At 43.8% G+C, this 22,971-nt stretch overlaps 1 protein-coding gene across 1 annotated transcript in view; it reads right to left on the minus strand.

Annotated features, from left to right (window-relative positions):
- Positions 1-22,971, minus strand: part of MDGA2 (MAM domain containing glycosylphosphatidylinositol anchor 2) — a 343,591-nt gene that overhangs the window by 100,102 nt on the left and 220,518 nt on the right. The window contains exon 9 of the mRNA XM_060175592.1: positions 654-944. Coding sequence (XP_060031575.1) covers positions 654-944 — 291 coding nt within the window. The remainder of the gene's footprint in view (positions 1-653; positions 945-22,971) is intronic.

The raw sequence follows: 22,971 nt of genomic DNA on the forward strand, positions 1-22,971 counted from the left end.
CCCCAGCTTCTTCCCACCTAAACCCCTCATTTCATCTGCTCTATTCCTACTTTTTGGTTCCTGCTTATTAAAACTTTGTCCTGCTTTATAACTTAATGCCTTCCAGCCACCAAATTGCAGATGCTACCATGACATCAACCTGACTCCCCTGGGCAGACGCCCTCACCCATGTGTCCTGGAGCCTCCCCTCCCCAGAGCCCTGCCCCACTGGGGACAGACAGACACAGGCTGGGGGATGTGGATCCACCTGCCAACACCCATGTCCAGTGGAGAAGCAACCACAGAAGCCAGACCTTCCACCTTTTGCTCCCCATAAAGATCTTTGGTCCATCCTCCCAGAGGGATAAAGAACAGGGAAGCTTCCAATGGAGGGGATGGGACATGGAACTCTGGTGGTGGGAGCTGTGTGGAAGTGTCCCCCTGTTAATCATTATTAAATCTTATTATTAATTATTAAATCACTAGTAAAAGTTTAAAATAAAAGAACCCAGATGAAGTGATAATGGCTAGACTATGAAGGCAAGCTTAAAGAATATCCCCTGAATGTGCAGAATGCAGCAGTCTGTATTGACATGGATTTAAATCTCTTGGTCCAAATATGTATTGTTGAACGCATCTGCCAGGACTTACAGGCATGGGGACCTAAAGGAGACGTAAACTCTGGGGAGTCTCACCTGTCACAAGAAAGCTGCACCTCCCGGCCCCAGCTTCATTCATGATGCTACAGTTATACACCCCGTAGTTCTCATTTGAAAGGCTCTTTATGGGATACTCTGTGTACTCCTGGGAGTCAAACTGGCCAGTCCTGAGCAACTTGTTGCCCAGCCGCCACTCATAGGTCAGCACCCGTATTGGATAGGCTCTCAGAACCCGGCAGCTCATGGTCACGCCCCGCTCTCGTCCTTGTCGGATCTCCAGGAATGCAGGTTCCACGGCAGGCGGGTCTGCAGACAAGAGACGTTAAGACAGGTAAATTAAGTGGTTTGTAATGAACCAGTGGTTATTTTTATTAGTGATTGAATAATGATGAACAAGATTGTAAGATATCAGGGGTGACAATCCCACACAGTTCCCACCACCAGAGTTCCGTGTCCCATCCCCTCCACTGGAAGCTTCCCTGTTCGTCATCCCTCTGGGAGCCTGGACCCAAATTCTTTATGGGGAGCAGAAGGTGGGAGTTCTAGCTTCTGTCATTGCTTCTCTGCTGGACATGGTGTTGGCAGGACCATTTTTTATTGTGAGTAGTTATTTTTAAAAAACGCACTCAGCTAGAGTAGGAGTTGATTATGTTTACAGAAGTCAGGACAGGAAAGACAACTGCTGGGTGGTTTTGCTCATTTACGGAAACAGGGAACTGAACATGTGAGCTTGCAAACAGACAAACAGTCACCAAACTTTTCAAACTGCTTCCAAGGCTTTGTGAGAACCACAGTGGTTCTCCTGTGAGCGGGTGTTTGGGGGCGGGGGACTGGTTGGAGTGGGTGAAGGAGTGGGGAGGAGGTGGCAAAAAATGTGATAGTGCGTGCAGTGTGGTAAGATGCCCGTGAACAGCCCTGTCGTTTTATAAATCGTTATCAATCACTAATGCAAAATAGAAATAAAAACATATCCAGCAAGTGTGAAAGAAATAGAAGAGGTGGCTTCTGGGAGTCAGGCGGTAGCGCAGCAGGTTAAGCGCACGTGGCACAAAGCACAAGGACCCCACCTGCAGGGGAGTCGCTTCCCAAGCGGTGAAGCAGGTCTGCAGGTGTCTCTCTTTCTCTCTCCCTCTCTGCCTCCCCCTCCTCTCTCATTTTCACTCTGACCTATCCAACAACAACAACAACATCAATAACAATAATAACTACAATAAAACAACAAGGGCAACAAAAGGGAATAAATAAATACTTTTTTAAAAAGAGGTGGTTTTAGGACGTATGATGTAGTTCTAAAGAATTGGAGCTGGAATTCTAGTCTGAGCTGAGAAACATGATTTCTTGAGTGTGAACAATGAAAGAGACACAGTCCTTTAAAGCAGCATTTGCAGATGGACCGAGCAGAGTTTATCTCTTTAACTGGGGCCTGTGAAAACTGACAGGCTGTTGTTTCAGCAACACAGGGATTCTCTGGGCATGAAACACCAGGTCTCCAAAGGGACATTAGACTGTAGTGCAGAAAAATGAAGAGTTTCATGTCACTGAAATGCTTCAATTTTCATGTGAGCCTGAGTTCTCGGATCTTACTATCCTCTGTCCAACCTAGATGGCATCACTAGGGTACAAATGCATTTTCTGATTTATTTGGTCTGGTATGATTTGGGGGGCTGCACGCCGTGACCTCCATGTGCGAACCTTCAGCACACTTGGGAAACTGCTCACCCAGCAAAGGCTCATTTATCCAGCTGGATTGAGATTTCATCCCATGCGATTAAGACTTGCTACATTAGGTACCTAAGCTGTTTGTTTTTGATGGAAAGACTCCCAAAGAGTAAAGCTCTACATGCCTCTCTTTATTTAGAGTTGGCAAGAATAGTCTTTGACTTGTGATCCCTACTAGTCACATAAACGACAGATTGCTCTTCCCCTGCTCACTAATAATGTGATTCCTGAGATCAAGGAGCCTCTGTGCAGCCACTCTGGGTTGCATTTACACACAGGCCCACCACTCTGGTGTTGCACTGCACCAAAGCAAAAGAACCAGCAGACATGAGATACTTGGATATAACCAGGTCCTAAATATTGGAGTAGATTGTAACATAACAATAGATAAGTGCCTGGGGTATCTTCTAGCTCTCAAAACTCACGAATCTGTTATTATGAATGAAGACTGGGTAGAGTCAGGCAAAAGAACAAGAGTCAGACAACTGACTGTATAATTTATACAATAAACAATAAACTCCAAGCTGAAGCCAAAAGAAAGGCTGGAAGGCAGAGGATCAAGTTACCAAAGTTTCGAAGAAAACCACACTAGAAGTGGAACGACAACCCTTCAGCTTCATCACTCGGGGGAGACCTTTCCTTTCATAGGATTCTCTAATTCCATTCCAGGTGGTCCACTCCCCAATAAAGTCCCCAAACCTAGATATAGTCCAGGTCCCCTGAGATAGAGCGTATGTTCACACGTGTCCATAAACCAGGGAAAAATATACACCTGAAAGCAGAAGTACACAATAGTCTGCAGAGAGTACCCCCCAACTCTTCATCTGCACTATTCCAGCCTTTAGGTCCATGATTGCTCAACAATTTGTTTGGCTTTGTATGTTAACTCTCTTTTCAGTCACCAGGTTCCAGATGCCATCAGGATGCCGACCAGACTTCCCTGGACAGACAACCCCACCACTATGTCCTGGAGCCCTGCTTCCCTAGAGCCCTGCCCCACTAGGGAAAGAGAGAGACAGGCTGGGAGTATGGATCCACCTGTCAACGCCCATGTTCTGCAGGGAAGCAATGACAGAAGCCAGACCTTCCACCTTCTGCAACCCACAATGACCCTGGGTCCATACTCCCAGAGGGATAGAGAATAGGAAAGCTGTCAGGGGAGGAGATGGGATACGGAGCTCTGGTGGTGGGAATTGTGTGGAGTTGTACCCCTCCTATCCTATGGTTTTGTTAATGTCTCCTTTCTTAAATAAATTTTTAAAAAAAGAACAGAAAACCACACCAGAAAGCGAGAAAGTCGTAAAGCTGCAGACAGTAAGAGCTGTGTCCACATGTAATATTTCAGAAGCAGAAACAACTTGGGGTGATTCCAAGAACAAAGATAATGGTCTCTCAATGACATCATGTTGGTCTCAAAAATATATCCAAGATGTTGCATTTTCTTTTTGGAAATACATCAAACATCATAATATTATATGTTAATTGCTCTAATTAATTAAGTGGTGAGATTTAAGAAAATAGAATTGTACTGTGGCAAGTTAAATAAAATCCCATAAAAGCCTTATAAATTATACAGAGATGGTATATATCTTCAGCACTATAGTAAGTTCAGTAGAGAACTCTTTAGAAATAAAGACGAAAACTCAGTATAAGCATTGTCCATGAAAACTGCACTAAGGAGGCTTCATGAGCAGTGGAGGAGTGATGCAGGTATTTCTCATTTCTCCCTCCCTCTCACTCTCCATCTCTATAAGAAAATGAAGTTGGCCCAGGTGGTAGAGCAGTGGGTTAAGCCCACACGGCATGGAGTGCAAGGACCAGAGTAAGGATCCGGTTCGAGCCCCCTACTCCCCACCTGTTGGTGAAGCAGGTCCACAGGTGTCTGTCTTTCTCTTCCCCTCTCTATCTTTTCCTCCTTTCTCCATTTCTCTCTGTTTTATCCAACAATAGCAATAACAATAACAACAATCAAAGGGCAGCAAAATGAAAAAATTATATATTAAAAAATGAAAAAGCGGGACTATGATATTAATTTGCTCATTTCAGGCAGCAAGCTGGATGTGTGAAGTTGTGATTTTATTCCTTTTTGCTTCCTTTCTTTTTGTTCCAGAGCCCTGCTCAGCTCTGGCTTATGGTGATGCGGGGGACTGAACCAGGGATTTTGGAGATTCAGACTTGACAGTCCTTTTGCAGAACCATTATGCAATCTGCCCCTGCCCCCAGATTTAACCTTTATAGCAAGAAAGTATTAAAAATAATTCTATCACAACGCTATTGTTTTCTATTTTTTATGTGTGATTCATAACGGGTTACAAGACTGTAAAATCACACAGTCCAGCTCCACGCCACACCTACCACCAGCATCAGGCTGTGACCTACCTTCCCACCTCCCAAAGACAACAACCAGCCCTCACATTCTTAGAAACAGTTTGCTTGTGCCTGCTATTCTCAGTGTCAGAAAGTCCATGCGGATCAGATCTACAGATTCCATAGGAGTGAGAACGTCGGTAGTTACCTCTCATCTCTGCTGATTTCACTAAGCATCCTCACCTTCAGATCCATCCGTGCAGTCCCAAAGGACCAATATCATCTTTTTTGATTGCAGGGCAGTATTACATGGAATATATATCCCATAACTTTTAAATATTTTATTTATTTATGAATGAGAAAGACAGGAGAAGAGAGAAAAAAAAAACAGTCATCACTCTGCTACATGCGCTGCTGGGGACTGAACTCAGAACCTCATGCTTGTGTGTCCAGTGCTTTATCCACTGTGCTATCTCCTGGACCACATCCCATAACTTAAAAAAAGTTTTTTTTAATCATATTCATTTATTGGATAGAAACAACCGGAAATCAAGAGGGAAGGGGAGATAGAGAGTGAGACAGACAAGAGAGACACCTGCAGCCCTGCTTCACCACTTGAAGAGGGGACCAGGGGCTTGAACCTGAGACCTTGTGCTCTGTAATGTGTCTATCTAACCAGGTGCACCACCACCTGACCCCCCTCTCCCACAACTTCTTTAGTCAGCCATCTGTGGATGGACATTGAGTCTGCTAACTCTTGTTGGCTATTGTGAGTCACGCAGCTGTGAACGCAGGGTTGCAGGTGCCCCTTTGACTTAGTGTTTGCCCCTCTCAACTTACATTGAAAATGGATTCCAGAAGAATTTAAAGATGGGTGCTGTCTTTGTGGATCTCACAGCAGCCTAGGACACAGTCTGGCACCGTGGTCTCCTAGTCAAGATCTCAGGATGCCTGCCTCCATGGGTGGCCAACACTATATCGTTTCTTCTCCAAAACAGAAGATTCCGGGTGCATCTGGGTGACAAGTGTAGCAGATGGAGACTTGTCTCAAGTGGCCTCCCACAGGCCTCTGTTCTGGCTCCTACGCTATTTAATATTTACATCAATGACCTTCCAGAAACTTCTTCAAGGAAGTTCATCTACGCCGATGACATCTGCTGTGCAACTCAGGCATCCAAGTTCGACATCCTCGAGGAAACACGAAAGACATGTCTCTGATATCTGATTACTGTAAAAAATGGCGACTAATCCCTAGCACTGCAAAAACGGTATCATCTGTTTTCCATCTACACCATGCCTCGGCCTCGTGTGAGCTTAATGTGCAGCTTGGCGATACGAGAATCCGGCACGAAGCCCAGCCAGTCTATCTTGGCGTTACTCTCGGTCACACTCTGTCATTTCACGAACATCTCATAAAAACTGCAGCAAAGGTGGGTGTGAGGAATAACATCATTGCAAGACTGGCCAGCTCCTCATGGGGCGCGAGCGCTTCCACACTACGATCATCCTCTCTGGCATTATGCTATTCCACTGCAGAATACTGTGCCCCAGTATGTTTCCGTAGCCCCCATGTCCACTTGGTCGATTCCAAATTATACTCCTCCATGAGGATCATTTCTGGAACCATCTGTTCCACCCGGGTTCCATGGCTGCCAGTTCTCAGCAACATTGCCCCGCCAGATATTCGTCGGGATGCGGCATCATCTAAGTTCATTTCCCACGTCTACGCTCGACCGGACCTGCCAATATACGCGGAGATCTTCGCCCACCCTGTCCAACGCTTGATGTCTCGTCGCCCAATCTGGTCCCCTACGCCTACACTGAACTTCTCTGTTCCAGTCTCTTGGAAACAGAGCTGGCAGTCAGCTGAGGTCAAGAACAAACACCTCATCACAGACCCCTGCGAGCATCAACCCGGCTCTGACCTAGCACGTGATGATCGGGCCCTCCTCAATCGCTATCGAACAGGCCATGGCCGGTGCGCCGCTATGTTCCATCGCTGGGGAGCCAGAGACGACCCGAACTGCCCCTGCGGCTCCAGACAGACTATGACCCACATAGTCAACGACTGCCACCTCTCCAGACTCAAAGGAGGTCTCGAAACTTTACATCGGGCTCAACCTGATGCTGTTGACTGGCTACGGAAGAAGGGCAAATGCTAGAAGAAGAAGAAGTGTTTGAGTGGCCACTGGATAAATGCCTGAGAGGGACTGCTGGGCCCTCGGTGGCTCCAAGCACATTTGTGTCAGGCCTGTGCTTACAGTCTTCCATAGAGGCTGCCCCAGTCTGCCTTCCCATCAGCAGGGCAGTTGTGCTTCCTTTTTCTCCACAAGCTCTCCAGCACCTGCCATTTGCTTTGCTGATGGAAGCCGTTCTCACAGGAGTGAGATGGCGTCTGCCTGTGGTTTTCATCTGCATTTCTCCAGTGAGAGGAGAGGTGGAGCCTTTCTTCATACAGCTGTGGCCTGCTATATCTCTTCTCTAGAAAGCTGTCTGTTTAATCCTTTAGACTAATTTTTCCTTTTTTCCTCAGCAGTGCTTTGGCTACTTGTTACAGTTATTTTTCTCTCTTTGTGTGTGTGTGTGGTTCCATACAAAATTTTGGACAAGTTTTTTCAACTTGTTTGAAAATTGCCATATGGATTTTGAGAGGGGTTGTTTTAAAATTGTAGACTGCTTTTGGTAGAATGCCTGTTTTTTAATTTTTTCTTTTTATTATCTTTATTGACTGAATAGAGGCAACCAGAAATTGAGAGAAAGGAAGGAAGGGGGAGACAGAGAGGGAGAGAAACAGAGAGACACCTTCAGCCTTGCTTCACCACTCGCAAAGCCTTCCCCTTGCAAGTGGGGACCAGGGGTTCGAACCCAGGTCCTTGAGCATTGTAACATGTGCGCTCAACCAGGTGCGCCACCAGCCGGTCCCAGAATGCCTGTTTTAATGACGTTTATTCTTCCAATCCAGGAGCAAAGAATGTTCTTCTGCTGCTGTATGTCTTCTTCTATTTCTTTTAACAAGGTCCATCACCACCTCCATGAGATTCACCCCCCACCCCCGCCAAGGTATCTCACCTTTCTGGGCTCGGCTGTAAATGGACTTGAGTCTTTCACCTCTTCCCTCTGACCATTCACTCAACTGCCAAAGCTTCCTGTACTGATTTTGCACCCTGCAACTTTACAGAATTTATTATTTACAGTAGTTTTTTTGGTGGAGTCGCTGGGGTTTTCGAGGAATAATACCATGTCATCAGAAAATAGTGACAGTTTGATTTCTTCCTCTCCCATCTGTATGTCTTTGATATCTCTGTCTTGACTGATTGAGGTGGCAAGGACCCTGAGAGCTATGTTGACTAACAGTGGGGATGGTGGACATGCTTGTCTCGTTCCCGATTTCAAGGGGGCAGCTTTTAGCTCTTCCCTATTAAGAATGGTGTTAGCTGTTGGTCTGTCATACACGGTCTTTACTGTGTTGAGGAATCAGCCTTTTATTTCCAATTTCTAGAGGATCGTTATCCAACAAATGGGTGTTGGACTGTGTCAAATGCCTTTTCGGCATCAATTAATAGGACCACGTAATTTTTATCTTCGTTTCTGTTGATATGGTGGATTACATTGATTGACTTGTGGGTGTTGAACTATCCCTGTTCCCCAGAAATGAATCCCACTGGGTGTCATGTTGTTGGATTTGATTAGCCAAGATTTTGTTGAGGACGTTTGTATCAGTGTTCCCTGGGGACACAAGCCTAGTTTTCTCTTTTAGAGGAGTCTTCTGCTGCGTGGGAATCAAGGTGACGTTGGCCTCACAGAATGTGCTTGGGAAGGCTTTCCCCTCTTTCACTAAAAATATGAAAGAGTAGAAATTGTATGCAGTTTTTCTTGTCTTTGTCCCTGGCTTATAATTTCCTTTTAATATATATATATACATACATATATGTGTGTGCATGTGTGTGTGTGTATTATTTATCATAGTTTCATTGAAGGTTGAAGTCATTTTTCATATCCGTGAATTTATGTATATTTTCCAGGAGACAAAACAAAAACTATTATAATTCCATGGCTTGTAGAACTGCTTCCTAACTCACATCATGTGCACTGTCTCAATGCACCTGTGTCTCTCATCACACAGGGATGACACTGATGAAAACTGTAGGATTCACTTAGAGAAGGCATTTAAATTCTACATCACACTTTATTCCCATCGTTATAAATGCTTCTACATTTATTAGGATTCAAATAAAGCACCTGAAAGTCATGCTGTCATCAAGGATTATGTTAAAGATGTGTGGAAAAAATGGGGTGGGATCGAAGTAGCTACTGAGTCATGAGATCTCTGCTGATGCTCTTATATGGCCTGCTAGGGAACGACTTTAGAATACACTTTGAAACCATCAGAAACACGAGACATTTCACTAAATCTAATGACAGAAGAAGCAAAACACTTTGAAATTCACTATGACTTCTTATATGTGAAGTAATTGTAAACCTGAAGATTAAACTCAAGATCATTGATAACTGGCGGATAAATATTTCCTGTGTTAAAGTTATTTCTTTAATTTATTTTTAATGAAAGGGAGATAAGAGAGAAAGATATATAGAGACAAAGACGTGTGCACTGGTTATCTCAGACTTATGGTGGTGCTGAGGATTGAACCTGGAACCTAAGAGACTCTGGCACGGAAGTCTTTCACTTAACCACTAAAATACTTCCCCAGCCCAGGGGAGAAATGTTTTCATAGCCTCTGTCAAGTAATAGTTGCCATATTTGCAAACATTAGGAAAATATTATAGAAGCCCTATTAAAAAGCGCTAAATCTTTCTCCTGAATTTATTCAGAAATGAAAGGTAATATTTATATCTATATTCACACATCTAGAGATGTACTTGGTAACAGTACAGTTTAAACACTGAGTTTGCAAAGTAGAATTTTTTGCCTAGATTTTCTGTAAATAGATGTGCTGACTGCAAATGTAAACACAGTTGGGCTAGTGCTTGACTTTGGAGAAAGGTCCATATTTCAGACTCTGAGCTATTCTGAACATAGATGATCTGAAAATCTTTATCATTTTAAATACATGTTTATGTGAATAAATATCTGCTGAGATCAATTATGTCAAGCAGTATATAAGGCATTGTTCTATTCCTTGAGAAATTTCAAGAGTTCTAACCAGCAAATAAAAAATGGAAGCAATGAGCAGATGATACATAGAATATACTTAGAGTGTGTGTGTGCACGTGTGTATGTGTGTATGTGCATGCGTGCACATGTGCATTGTGTTTTTGCATGTGTGCATGTACATTTGTGCATGTGTGTTTGTGCATGTGTGTTTGTGTGTGCATATATGCACATGTGTTTGTGTGTGCATGCGTGTGTTTGCGTGTGTGCACATGTGCACATGGTTTTGTACATGTGTGCATGTGTGTTTGTGTGTGCGTGGACATGTGCATGTGTGTTTGTACTTGTGTGCCTGTGTGTATGTGTGTGCATATGTGCACATGTTTGTGCATGCACATGTGCGTGTGCACGTGTGTTTGTGCATGTGTGCACATGAATGTGAGTACATGTGCATTTGTGCATGTGTGTGTGCGTGAGTTGTACTGAGGCATTTCCCCTGCATGACTTCATCACACTTAGGTTAATCATTTCATTCTTTAAGTTCAGATATACGGAGAACAAGTGACAGGGAGAGATATATTAGCACCACATTTGTAAAGTATGTCAAATATTCATTTGCTATTTACAGACATGTGATTAATAATTAAGTGTTAGAGAAGGTAGTAAAGTCATTTCAAGTTTTTGGCTTGTCCTCATCAAGTCAAAAGTATAAGTAAACACACACACACACACACACACACATAGGAAAGAGTGAGAAAAGCATATAAACGAGGGAGCAGCGGGTCACTGATCACTTCCATAAAGCACTACTGGTTTGCCATTACAATGATCAGAGTTTGTACACTGGATCAGAGTTTATAACAGTCATATTTCTGGAGACCATCTGGCTCCTTAGTATGAAATAAAAATGTTCATATATTTAACATATCTTATTGGGGTCATAGAAGGAGGCATTTTTATTACAATGAATGCATGTTCTGTTCTGCCCTTTAATACTTCTATTCAAATGTCTGTGGAAATGTCACACAATGTAACAGAAAGACGTGAGATAGTAAGAGGAATGAGCTACTCTTTAGAAAGGCCATATATTTAAAATTATTTGAACCCTTCATGAAGCATACAGGTCTTAGATTTTTCAGGAAAAAGAAAGAAATTCTCATGCTGCCACAGACAAAACATTACTTTTCCTAAGTATTAATTTGTCTATCAACCAAAACATTTGCCATATAGCAATTCCACCCTACAGTCAATATCTACCTGGGGCAGGGGAGACACCATTCAATGCATCCTGCACGCTGTCTCATGCGTATGGGTCCCTGGGTTGGATCTCTGGCATCACACAGGTGCACAGAGAACAGGAACAGAGGGAGCACCAAAGGTGGTGGAGTGGAATCAGCACGCTCCCTGTCTCTGCTCTGTCTGTTCCTTTTGTGCCTACCCCTCCCTCAAGCTCTGTCTCTCAGTGCACAGAATTGGGCCAGGAAGATACCTGGGTTATTCTAATGTGCCGCATAAAAACATTTAGTAAGTTTCCAATACCTCCTCTATTTTTAATTCTATCCTCAGAGTCAAAGCAGCATACTTTGACTTGAACATTTAACAATTTGACAATTTCATATCCACTTAATGATTGTTGTTGTTGCTGGATAGGACAGAGAGAAATGGAGAGAGGAGGGGAAGACAGAGAGGGGGAGAGAAAGACAGACACCTGCAGACCTGCTTCACCACTTGTGAAGCGACTCCCCTGCAGGTGGAGAGCTGGGGGCTCGAACCGGGATCCTTAGGCTGGTCCTTGCATTTTGTGCCACGTGCGCTTAACCCATTGCACTACCGCCCGACTCCCTGAATAACATTTTTAAGACAAAAAGTTTAAAAATGCCCTTGAAGATATCTACAACATATGGCCAACATCAAATGTAGGCCATCACTTCTCTCAGGATTGAATATGTTTAAGGAAAAAAAATGTGAAATCTCACTATCCATTGGAACTAAACTATTTGTTTTTCCTTATGACCTCAAGAAGTGCCAGTGGTACAAGTCTGTTTAGCAATAAACTGCTAAAATTAAAGGGACACTTGCAGAAGTTTTCTGAGCCCAGAATTCCCGATACTGGCTATTGGAAACCCTACTAATTGTTACCTTTGCAACTATGTTTGAAAACTATGTACTGATTATTGGAAAACCTATTGTTACCTTTGCAACTATGTTTGAAAACTATGTTATGCTTGTATTTGTCTACAAGCTTCATTCCTCTGACTAATTTACCTCAAGTTCTACATGTCAGACTCTGTTCCCTTACCACAAATCTTGCTCTAAGGTGAAGTCTGGGTATTGCAGAGACCCCGTCCACAGGCAGGCAGAGGGCTGGATTGCCACAGACATCACCTGCCGGGCTGGCCTGAGGGTGTTTCCTCGCAGGCACGTGCTCTCTGGGTTGGAGAGAACTCGACCGGAGCCAACCTGGGCTGCTGTTTACTCAGCGACGCGAGAGAGACCAGGAACTCGTGGCGGAGCTGAACGCAATGCGTCTTTATTGATCACGCTTTTATATATTTAGAACTGGAAGCGGCAAGTCGGAAAAGGAAATGGCTAGGAAAAGGGATGGAAAAAAGGAAAGAGCTGGAAGGTAGAAAGCTTCCGTAGCAATGGTTGCTAGGGTTTTAACTGGCGGGATTAATGTACCCTGCAGGCAGGGCGGGTCTCCAGGTAGAAAGAAGACAGATCAGGCAACACAATGATTCTGTAAATAGGCCACAGTGTCAGCAAGGGAGGATGGAGCAGGGGGGCTGCCGGACAGTCACCTTCACTCTGACGTCTGGCTGCTGCCCTGAGGCTCTGCAGACTGTGCCTGGGGTAACTGGAGTCAACTCGGCATCTTATGGTGCTAAGTGAATGTACCTGACGTAGGGCATTGGGATAATGGTAGCTGCAAATACCTTTACCCTCTCCTGCTCTTTTTAAAAAATTATTTTTTTATATTTATCTATTTATCCTCCCTCTTGTTGTCCTTGTTGTTTTCACTGTTGTTGTACAAGACATTGTTGTTATTGACGTTATAGAGAGTTGATGTTATTGTTGTTATAAAGAGGACAGAGAGAAATGGAGAGAAGAGGGGAAGACAGAGAGGGGGAGAGAAAGACAGACACCTGCAGACCTGCTTCACCGCCTGTGAAGCGACCGACCCCCCTAGAGGTGGGGAGCTGGGGGCTCGAACCGGGATCCTTACGCCCGTCCATGCCCCACACGCTCTTCCCCCACTGCGCCCGACTCCCTCCTGGTCTTTTTAAAGTAATGGTTAAGCACCTCTTGTTTTGTCTGAACAGTCTCACTCAATGCGTGAGTGTTACAAATAAATTCTCCTTGAAGCTTGGAATGGTGGCCACACACTTGACATTGTCCTGGCTGGGATGTCATGAGCGTGTGTCCTCACCTGCCGTCTTCTGATCAGCTGCATGGTGGGTGTCTGGTTGTGGTGACTTTCTCTCCACCCTGGGCACACTGGCTAAGGTTTCCCACCTGTGTGTCTGTTATAGAAATATACCTTCGTTCATTCAATACTTGGAACTTGGCTATGAATCATTCCACAGAGTCTAAGTCTGTATAAGGTGCTTGCCTCCAATCCAAACACTGAAATGCAAAAGAAATGGTTTCATAAATTGGCTTTCTCTCATGGACTAAAAAACACGCCTGGGAGTCAGGCGGTAGCACAGCGGGTTAAGGGCAGGCGACGCAAAGCGCAAGGACCGGCGTAAGGATCCTGGTTCAAGCCTCCCCGGCTCCCCACCTGCAGGGGAGTCGCTTCCCAGGTGGTGAAGCAGGTCTGCAGGTGTCTGTCTTTCTCTCCTCCTCTCTGTCTTCCCCTCCTCTCTCCATTTCTCTCTGTCCTATCCAACAACGATGACAACAATAATAACTACAACAATAAAAGGAGGGGGGCAACAAAAGGGAATACATAATTTAAAAAAAAAACATGCCTAATTGCCACCTAAATAGAAGCAGAATGACTGCTTCCAACTCATGACTTCATAATCTGGCCTGACAGCCCTAAATATAATCTTCCTGTCAAATAGCAAGGCAAACAGTTGCTCTCAGCACTTGCGGTGTGCACGTAATGACAGCAGAACTGCGTCTAGGGGTAGCCAGCAAACATGTCCATACAGTTCAAATCCCCCGGGTGAGAACAAGCCCTGGGAGGAAGGGGAAACAGCCCTGTAACAAATCGAATGGACTGTTGCATTCAAAGGATTTTCAGTTTGACTGAAGTTATTAAACTACGCACTGTGATATTACTTTTTAATTTGTATTCAAATGAAATAGAGAAAAATTTACCAAAATGGCTAGAGAAAGAAGCTTGTGATTATTTATACAAAAGACGTTGAGGGGCCAGGTGATTAAGTGCACACAGTACAGTGTGCAAGGGCCCAGGTTCAAGTCCCTGGTCCCCACTTGCAGGTGGAAAGCCTCACAAGTGGTGAAACAGGGCTACAGGTGTCTCTCTGCCTCTCACTATCTCCTTTTCCCTCTTGATTCCTAGCTATCTCTATCAAATGAATAAATAGGTAAATAAATATGATTTCAAAGTCTTTTTAATTTTAAAAAATTATTTAATTATTTATTTATTCCCTTTTGTTGCCCTTGTTGTTTTATTGTTGTGATTAATATTGTTGTTGTTATTGACATTGTTGTTGGACAGGACAGAGAGAAAAGGAGAGAGGAGGGGAAGACAGAGATGGGCAGAGAAAGACAGACACCTGCAGACCTGCTTCACTGCCTGTGAAGCGACTCCCCTGCAGGTGGGGAGCCGGGGGCTCGGACCGGGATCCTTACGCTGGTCCTTGCGCGATTTTTTAAAAGTCTTACAAAAAAGGTTCCAAGGCCCAAAGGTTGGAGGCCCCGGTTCAGCCCCCAGCACCGCCACTAGTCAGAGCGGAGTGGCCTTCTGGTTTCCCCCTACCGATGCATCACCTTCTGTTATCCCTCCATTTCTCTTTCGACATAAGGCTTGGCGAGGCAGCTCACCTGAGAAGGAGCCTGTCCTCCACACGTGGGAGCCAAGTGTTGGTATGCATGAGACCCCTTCTGTTTCATTTGGTTTAAATCCCCCCTGCTTAACACTATTCTATTTACATAACCACTTCATTCTATTTACATAACCGCTGTTAACAAGCACCACCCTCCCTCCAGGGCATCGGTTCAATCCCCACTGTTTCATGATATGTTTTTGCTCCACCCCCCCCTCCTTGTCACACCCTGATCCCCTCTTTGTCACACTCTGATTTTCACCAGTCACTTTTCTCTCCACCCTCTCTATGTCACATCCTGTTTCCACCTTACTTGGCAAGTATTTATAAAGACAGCACTGTGAGTTTTAGAGTACTGTACTTTGAGTTTAGCTTAGCTCGGCTTAGATTGTGCTGCGTCCTGCATGAATAAAGAGATACTGCCTACAGCTCAACCATGAGTCCCTGGTCGTCTGTTACCCGCCCGTGAAGCCAGCCCGGCAAAAACAACATAACCCGTCGAAAATGAGTCTGAATCCTCATTCACAGGAACACCACAGCCCGGGGGAGGCCCTGCTGCCATGTCGGTCTCCCCTGCTCTGTATCTCTCTCTCTCTCTTTTCATCTAAAAGTCAGTTCAGAAGGTGCAGCTGTGGCAATAAAGGTAACCAAAATTCTACCAAAACTCTGGGCAATTTCACAATGACTTCTTATCTAACCATCAACCATAATATTTAAGAGGAGTCTTTCGTAGTCTCACACCACATGGGAGCACCAAGCAGGGGCAGGGGAGAAGCGTCAAGCATGGCGCATAGGCGCTGTGAGGCTTCTCCCCCTTTCTCTTGCTCTCTGTCTCACCCACTCTTTCTGGCTGGTCTCACTTCACAGGATTCCTTCAAGCTCCACCCAAGACGAGGTGAAGAAGGTGAAGTCACCATTTTTAATAGCTGAGTTGTATTCCATTGTGTATCTAGACCACAGCTTGCTCAGCCACTCATCTGTTGTTAGACACCTGGGTGGCTTTCAGGTTTGGGTTATTACAGATTGTGCTGCTATGAACACAGGTGCACACAGATCTTTTTGGGATGGGTGTGCTGGGCTCCTTAGGATCTATTTCCAGGAGAGGAATCACAGGGTCACAGGACAGGTCCACTTCTAGCCTTCTGAGAGTTCTCCAGACTGCTCTCCTTTTTTTTTTTTTTGTCACTGGCTTTAATCATTCCTCTTAAGACATCATTTCCAGACATTGCCTCATTGCAGTCATGTTTTAGCTGCTTCCAAATATGCCAATGCCGTACTAAAGTGAAGCGTTTGGATTTCCTGATTCCAAAATTAGAAAAACGTTATCCCTGGAATAGGATTAGAATAAAATATTTTGCTGATCAAACAAAGAGTTGGAATATTCAAGTAAAATAAAACAATTTCCTAGTTCTTTGTATCCATTTATATTGGCCACATCATCATCTATCATCTTCTACAAGGTCTCTGATCAAATCAGGATCCATTAGAACATTAGAACCAACGAGGCTCTCTCTGTCTCTCTTTCTTTTCTTTTTTCTCTTCTTATGCCTTAACTCAGTATAGTCTGAACCAGCACACTGGATCAGATTCTGGGCTTCTGCATCTACAGAAGCCTTCTAGATGACTGTACTGCACATCAAAATGTAAGAATTCCTTAGCAAGGAAACTAAACCAGTGCTGGGGCCCTAACCCACTGTTTTGCTCCATGTCAATGTTGGTGGGATTTAAATCAAGGACACTCAGCAAATGATGTTTTCAGCACTGGACAATTGATCTGTGGCTGTTGAATTCGTTTTCTGGGTTTGGTCATCTGATTTAACTGCACTGTTTTCTATGACAGTGGTTATTGTTTGATAGTATCTTTTGCTAACTTCATTATCAGAAGCAAACTTTTACAAATATTCTATAAATGATAGTGTTTAATTTGATAGTTCAGCTTTGTAGCAAAAATAGCAATACCATTTCTTGATGTAAAAATCTACTTCACAAATTTAGAAATTAGGAAAGGGTAAGTGTAAGTCATAAAGTGCTGTAAAATCTTAAGACCAAAAGTTTATATTAATTTTCGTCTCTTTAATGTAAAGGACCCTTTATGTTGGCAAATGTAATATTACAAGAAGAATCTGAAGCACATTTATATGTAGATTTCAGAGACAAAACGCGGGGACAGACACGGAGAACCACTAGCAGATCTGTGACCCAGACCTTCAGGTCTGAGGGGACGAAGGAGGCAGAGAAGAGGGCAGACAAAGGGGAAGAAAGCAGAGTGTCTCACAGCTCACAGTGGAGAGAGTGTCTCCTTAGTGGAGGTGAGGCTTAAGGCATATCCTTTAGGGAAATGTGACTTTAAACCCTGTGAAAAGTCTTATAAAACTTCATCAGTTAAAAATGATTAAGAAATGAGAATTAGAGGAAGTTTCTTGAAAGTCAACCTGTTTCTTATAAAAGTTCTCTTCTCAGTTGGCTGAGTAACATCGATGGCATTCATCACCTTCTCCACAGCCAGCAGCTGGCCTAAGGCTAGCATCTGCACACCTCTGAGTCAGTTCTCGGTGTCTGGGTCTCGTCCTCTCATCACAGTGGTGGCAACAGGACAAGGATGAGCGGATGACTCTTTAAATGCCTTACACGGCACCTTAAGAGGCACATGTAAGTGTTGCTTTTATGGGGTTAAGGAAAAAACCTTTTCATTCTAGTGTCTGCCTCTACTTTCAGATTACACTAAGTTTATGCTGATATAATTTCCTTTCTGTCACCACCGGGGCTTCACTACTCTGGGGTGACTTGTTCATTTAGAATTGATTGCTCAACAATTTGTTTGGCTTCGTATGTTAACTCTCTTTTCAGTCACCAGGTTCCAGATGCCATCAGGATGCCAGCCAGGCTTCCCTGGACTGAAGACCCCACCAATGTGTCCTGGAGCTCAGCTTCCCCAGAGACCCATCCTACTAGGGAAAGAGAGAGGCAGGCTGGGAGTATGGATCCACCTGTCAACACCCATGTTCAGCGGGGAAGCAATTACAGAAGCCAGACCTTCTACCTTCTGCATCCCACAATGACCCTGGGTCCATGCTCCCAGAGGGATAGAGAATGGGAAAGCTATCAGGGGAGGAGGTTGGATATGGAGATTGGGTGGTGGGAATTGTGTGGAGTTGCACCCCTCCTACCCTATGGTTTTGTTAATCTATCCTTTCTTAAATAAAAAAAAAAGAAAGAGAAAAGGAAGAGAGAAGAGAGATAAAGATAGAGAGGGGGAGGGGGAGGGAGGGGGAGAGGAAGGGGGAAGGGATAGGGGAGGGGAGAGGGAGGAGGGAGAGGGGGAGGGGAGAGGGAGGGGAGAGGGAGGAGAGGGAGAAGAGGGAAAGGGAGAGGGAGAGGGAGGAGAGGGACAGGGAGAGGGAGAGGGAGAGGGAGAGGGAGAGGGAGAGGGAAATACCTCATGGCACCCAAGGTCCTCCCAATGAGTGAAGGCCTGGCTCAAACCAAGCACACCACCCAAGTGACTGACTTGCCTGACCCCGATATGATATAAAATTAAATGGTTACTTGCTAGGAGTATTACAAATCTCTGTGGGTTCAGCATGATTCACATTAAAATGCAAGTCGGATCTGGAAATGGACAGTATTCCCAAACAGCATTTGTGAAATTTAATTGCAATGGGAAGGGAGTAGAATGGGTAGTTTCTGGGTGTGAGCAGATCTGCTCTGTAAGTCAACCCCACCGCGATCATTCTAGATCCACACGTCAGTGGAGCAGGATAGTGTGTGCACAGCTCTTCATTGTCAGGGAAGGGACGGCTTTACTATTTGAAGATTATTCACAAGACCTACCGAATCTCATTAGCAAAAATAAGAACCAAGGGTGAGAAACTGAGACAAAGATAAATGAGTGACAATGAAGAAAAAGAGAATGGCTTTAAATAGCCCTTACCAAGAAAAGAGAAATGAAGTCATCTATGGGGCTTAGAAAACAATTCTTTATTTTCTAATTTTTTATTATCTTTATTTATTTATTGGATAGAGATGGCCAGAAACCAAGAAGGTAGGGGGATGAGAGAGAGGGAGAGAGACAGAGACACACCCGCAACCCTGCTTCACGGCTTGCAAAGCCTTCCCCCTGCAGGAGGGGACTGGGGGCTTGAACCCGGGTCCTGTGCTCTCTAGCACATGCACTGCCACCCACTCCCAGACAAACAATTCTTTTGTATGTGAAGAGTGAGCAAAACAAGTCACTTGTAAAGAAAGATGAAAACATGACTTTTCTTTTTTCTTACACGACTCTTTCTTCCTTCCTTTACTTGCCAGAGAAAGAAACAGAAAGGAGCACAAAGGGAGAAGGAAGGGGAGGGAGGGGGAGCCCCTGGCATTGTTTCAGGAGGCATAAAGCTTCCCCTCTAGAGGCTGGAGGGGGCTGCAGACTGGAAACAGAAGAGACCAGAGGGGCTGGCAGAGGAAGAGGCCCCCTCCCCGGCACTGACTCAGTATTCACGAAACATTCCCCTTTGCAGGGAGGGGCTGGGGGCTTCAACATGGGCACTTCTGTGCTCCTGTGCAATAGGTTAAAGAAAGGTTACACAACTGTTCAGTCATTATTATTTTTTAAAATGGTTTATTTATTTTAGTGAGAGAGAGAGACAGTGCTCAGTTCTGGCTTGTGGTGGTGCCGGGGATTGAACCCGAGACCTCAGAGACTCAGTTCAACAGTCTTTTTTTTCTCAGTCTTTAAACTGTTAGATCAAGCCCTGCTGTCTCTCTGAATCCACGTACAGAGCCAGAAGGTGGAAACCAACAGAATTCAGTCATAGCACGATAAAGGGCCATGGGCAATCAGATATTCAAACAGAGTTCCTTTTAGTACAGATGAACTCTGCAAAATCAAAATAATATCCAAACTTCCTAGCACAAGTGAAATGTATCATTATCAACCAACCGGGAAGAGTAAGTGAGTACTGAACACCCAGACTTTTAAAATGTGCGTATTGTTATTTATATGAATGTAAATAGAGGTTTGGCTTCATATCATCTCAATATTTATAAAGTGGGCAAGGGATCTAGTCCTTTTATTAGTAATGTCCCTTGACCTATTTTCCCCATCCGTGTGTGAAGTGTTCTACCAGGAGAGATTTCAAGAATTGTTCACTTCCAGGTAAACTGTTACTGCTGACTAAACGCTATGTCGGGAAGATAACATATCACCACTAGAAAGCAGCGCCATTATTCATGGCTGTGACTGTCACTTACTGTATGACCGCAAGTTTCATTCTTACCATGACTCATGAGGTACTGACTTCAAGAAAGACTGACTTCAAAGCATATATCTAGTGTTACACAAAATAACTTCTTTGTCTAGGTCCAGGCAGTTGTGAATATACAATAGAAAGATATTTAATATCTTTGAAAAATATGATTGCTGTAAGACATTAGTATGTGAAAAGTTATTTCAAAAAGGAGTTTTTCTAAGTTATGAATGAATGTCACAGGGAACTCTAACTTTTTGTGGAAGTCTTATATCAAGTATCAACAAATAGAAAAAAAGACAGCATTTAAATCTAAAATATCACTTGACCACTAAACAGTTGTAGTCTAAAAATGAAGTATAGCAGGCTGGGGAGATAGCATCATAGTTATGCAAAAAGCCTGAGGCCCCAAAAGTGCCAAGTTCAAGCCTCTGTACCACCATAGCCAGAGCTGGGCAGTGCTCTGTTTCAAAAATAAAATAAAGTAGAATCTTTATTTCCAGATGACATGTAAAGAAAGCATATGATTTTTTCAAAGTATTTTTGAGTAAGAACAAAGTATCATCACCTAGTTGCTCAGGATGTAGGCAGAACATAAGACATTCAGACTTCAAGCACAGCCATGGAGAAGTAGAAAAGCGTGCTCTAATCTGGAAGTCCATCTCTCACTAGTAGGACAAGTAAACTGTCTACTCTGTGTCACCAAATCAGCTACAAGATAGAAAACATCTCAAGGCAGGTAGTCCAATAATAGGAATGCAAAATACATCAACTGAATGAATAAATAACCTCAGGAATAGAAGATATATATATATATATTTAGTGAAATCAGGTAGCTTTCTAGGGAATTAAGTTCTGTAAAATAAGTGTTTATAGATAAGCATCCAAACAATACAATTGAATGAAAAGATAAACTGAACCCTTTCAAAAACAAACAAGTCAGAAATGAAAGAGAGCACATCCCCTGTGGCTGGAACTTCAGTCATTGACGCTGTGTGCAGACACAGAAACTAGGGTATGTGACGCTCCAGGAAAAGAAAGGGGCTTCGGCAAACCACAAAGGAACTAACTGAGTGCGCAGAGACAGGATAGCCGGCATAAAGGTTCTGCAAACAGACTCTCATGCCTGAGACTCCAAAGTCCCAAGTTCAACCCTCCGCCCCCACCATGAACCAGTGCTGAGCAGTGCCCTGGTTAAAAAAAAAAAAAAAGTCTTCATGAGAAAGGAACTAATAACAGGAAATCCGATACCAGTCAGTGCAGAAAGACAGAAAGAAAGCACTTCTCTTTTTGTTCTTCTGCATTTTTTTTTTCTGTAATGCGGGTGAGGTAAGACATTTTTGGAGGCATGTCTATAGAGTAACAGCAGGCTCACTTCACTCTCCTCACTCAACAAGAAAGAAGCAACACTAATCTGAAAACTCAACAAAATATGACCAGGATTTCTTCAGAAACTCATCAAGCCACAAGTAAATCCAGCACGTGAGGCTTGTGGACAGAAAAGGGTGAAGGGGAGATTCTGAATACTAAAAGGCCTTACTCAGGGGCAGCTCAGCCAGACTGGGAAGTTAGTAGCTGAGGCTCACCACTTCTGGGTTCCAGTTAAAGCAGCAACAATTAAAAACAAAAAAAGACCTTGGAAAATCCCTGTTAGGATTTGCCGTATAATACACAACATCACCATAATGTATATTTTTTTACATTATTTGTATATAACTGTGTCTTACAGTGTAATGCCTCTGGTTGCGTCTGTTATCCCTGGTCTTAAGCTTTTAAGAAAGTCAACATTTCAAAGACTCAGCCTATGGTCTGCGCATTAAAAAGTTTGAGACATTCAATCAGATCAAATCAAACCAATAAGGTTTACAGTCAACAATATTTATACACCTTTCCCATATTTGGGAACTACTCTCTTCCTTGATCCAGCTTTCTGGCCCTTTTTCCAACCATGACATCATCTTCCCAGACAATAACTTGGATCCACCTGCATATCAGATGTCAGGCTCAGGAAAAAATATATATATATGTCATGGACCCATTGGAATATAACTAAAATAGGGCTACTAATTTCCTACAAAACAGAGACCCTCCCCCCCCAACTCTTCATCTGCAGTATTCCAGCCTTTAGGTTCATGATTGGTCAACAATTTGTTTGGCTTTGTATGTTAACTCTTCTTTCAGTCACCAGGTACCAGATGCCAACATGATGCCAACTCGCCTTCCCTGGACAGACAACCTCACCAATGTGTCCTGGAGCCCTGCTTCCCCAGAGATCCACCCACTAGGGAAAGAGAGAGACAGGCTGGGAATATGGATCCACCTGTCAACACCCATGTTCAGCGGGGAAGCAATGACAGAAGCCAGACCTTCCACCTTCTGCAACCTACAGTGACCCTGGGTCCATGCTCCCAGAGGGATAGAGAATGGGAAAGCTGTCAGGGGAGGGGATGGGATATGGAGTTCTGGTGGTGGGAATTGTGTGGAGTCGTACCCCTCTTATCCTATGGTTTTTGTCAGTGTTTCCTTTTCATAAATACCAATTTTTAAAAAAGAGATAACCTAAAAACTCACCAATTTACAACTCTGACTTCTTAAGTTTCCAATGTTGTTGCCCCCAAAAGCCTGGGACCAGAGCATAGAGACCCTGTATTGACATCAAAGACCCTAAACCAGCGTAGTGAGCCAGGGTACAATCTCCCTTCCCCCACAACGGTGACTTCTTAAATAACTCACATAGCCACAAACGGCTACATCAGAAAAGGGCTGCTATCACACATCTATACAGAATTGGTGCAGATCTACAAAAGAAGCAAGCACAACTCAAGAAGGAAGTGGGCCAAAGAACTAAAGAGACAATTTTCTTTTTTTTTAATTTTTAGCTATAAAAAGGAAACACTGACAAAACCACAGGATGAGAGGGGTATAACTCCACACAATTC

This window comes from Erinaceus europaeus, chromosome 16 (genome assembly GCF_950295315.1).
Source record: "Erinaceus europaeus chromosome 16, mEriEur2.1, whole genome shotgun sequence".
In the NCBI taxonomy this organism is placed as follows: Eukaryota; Metazoa; Chordata; class Mammalia; order Eulipotyphla; family Erinaceidae; genus Erinaceus; species Erinaceus europaeus.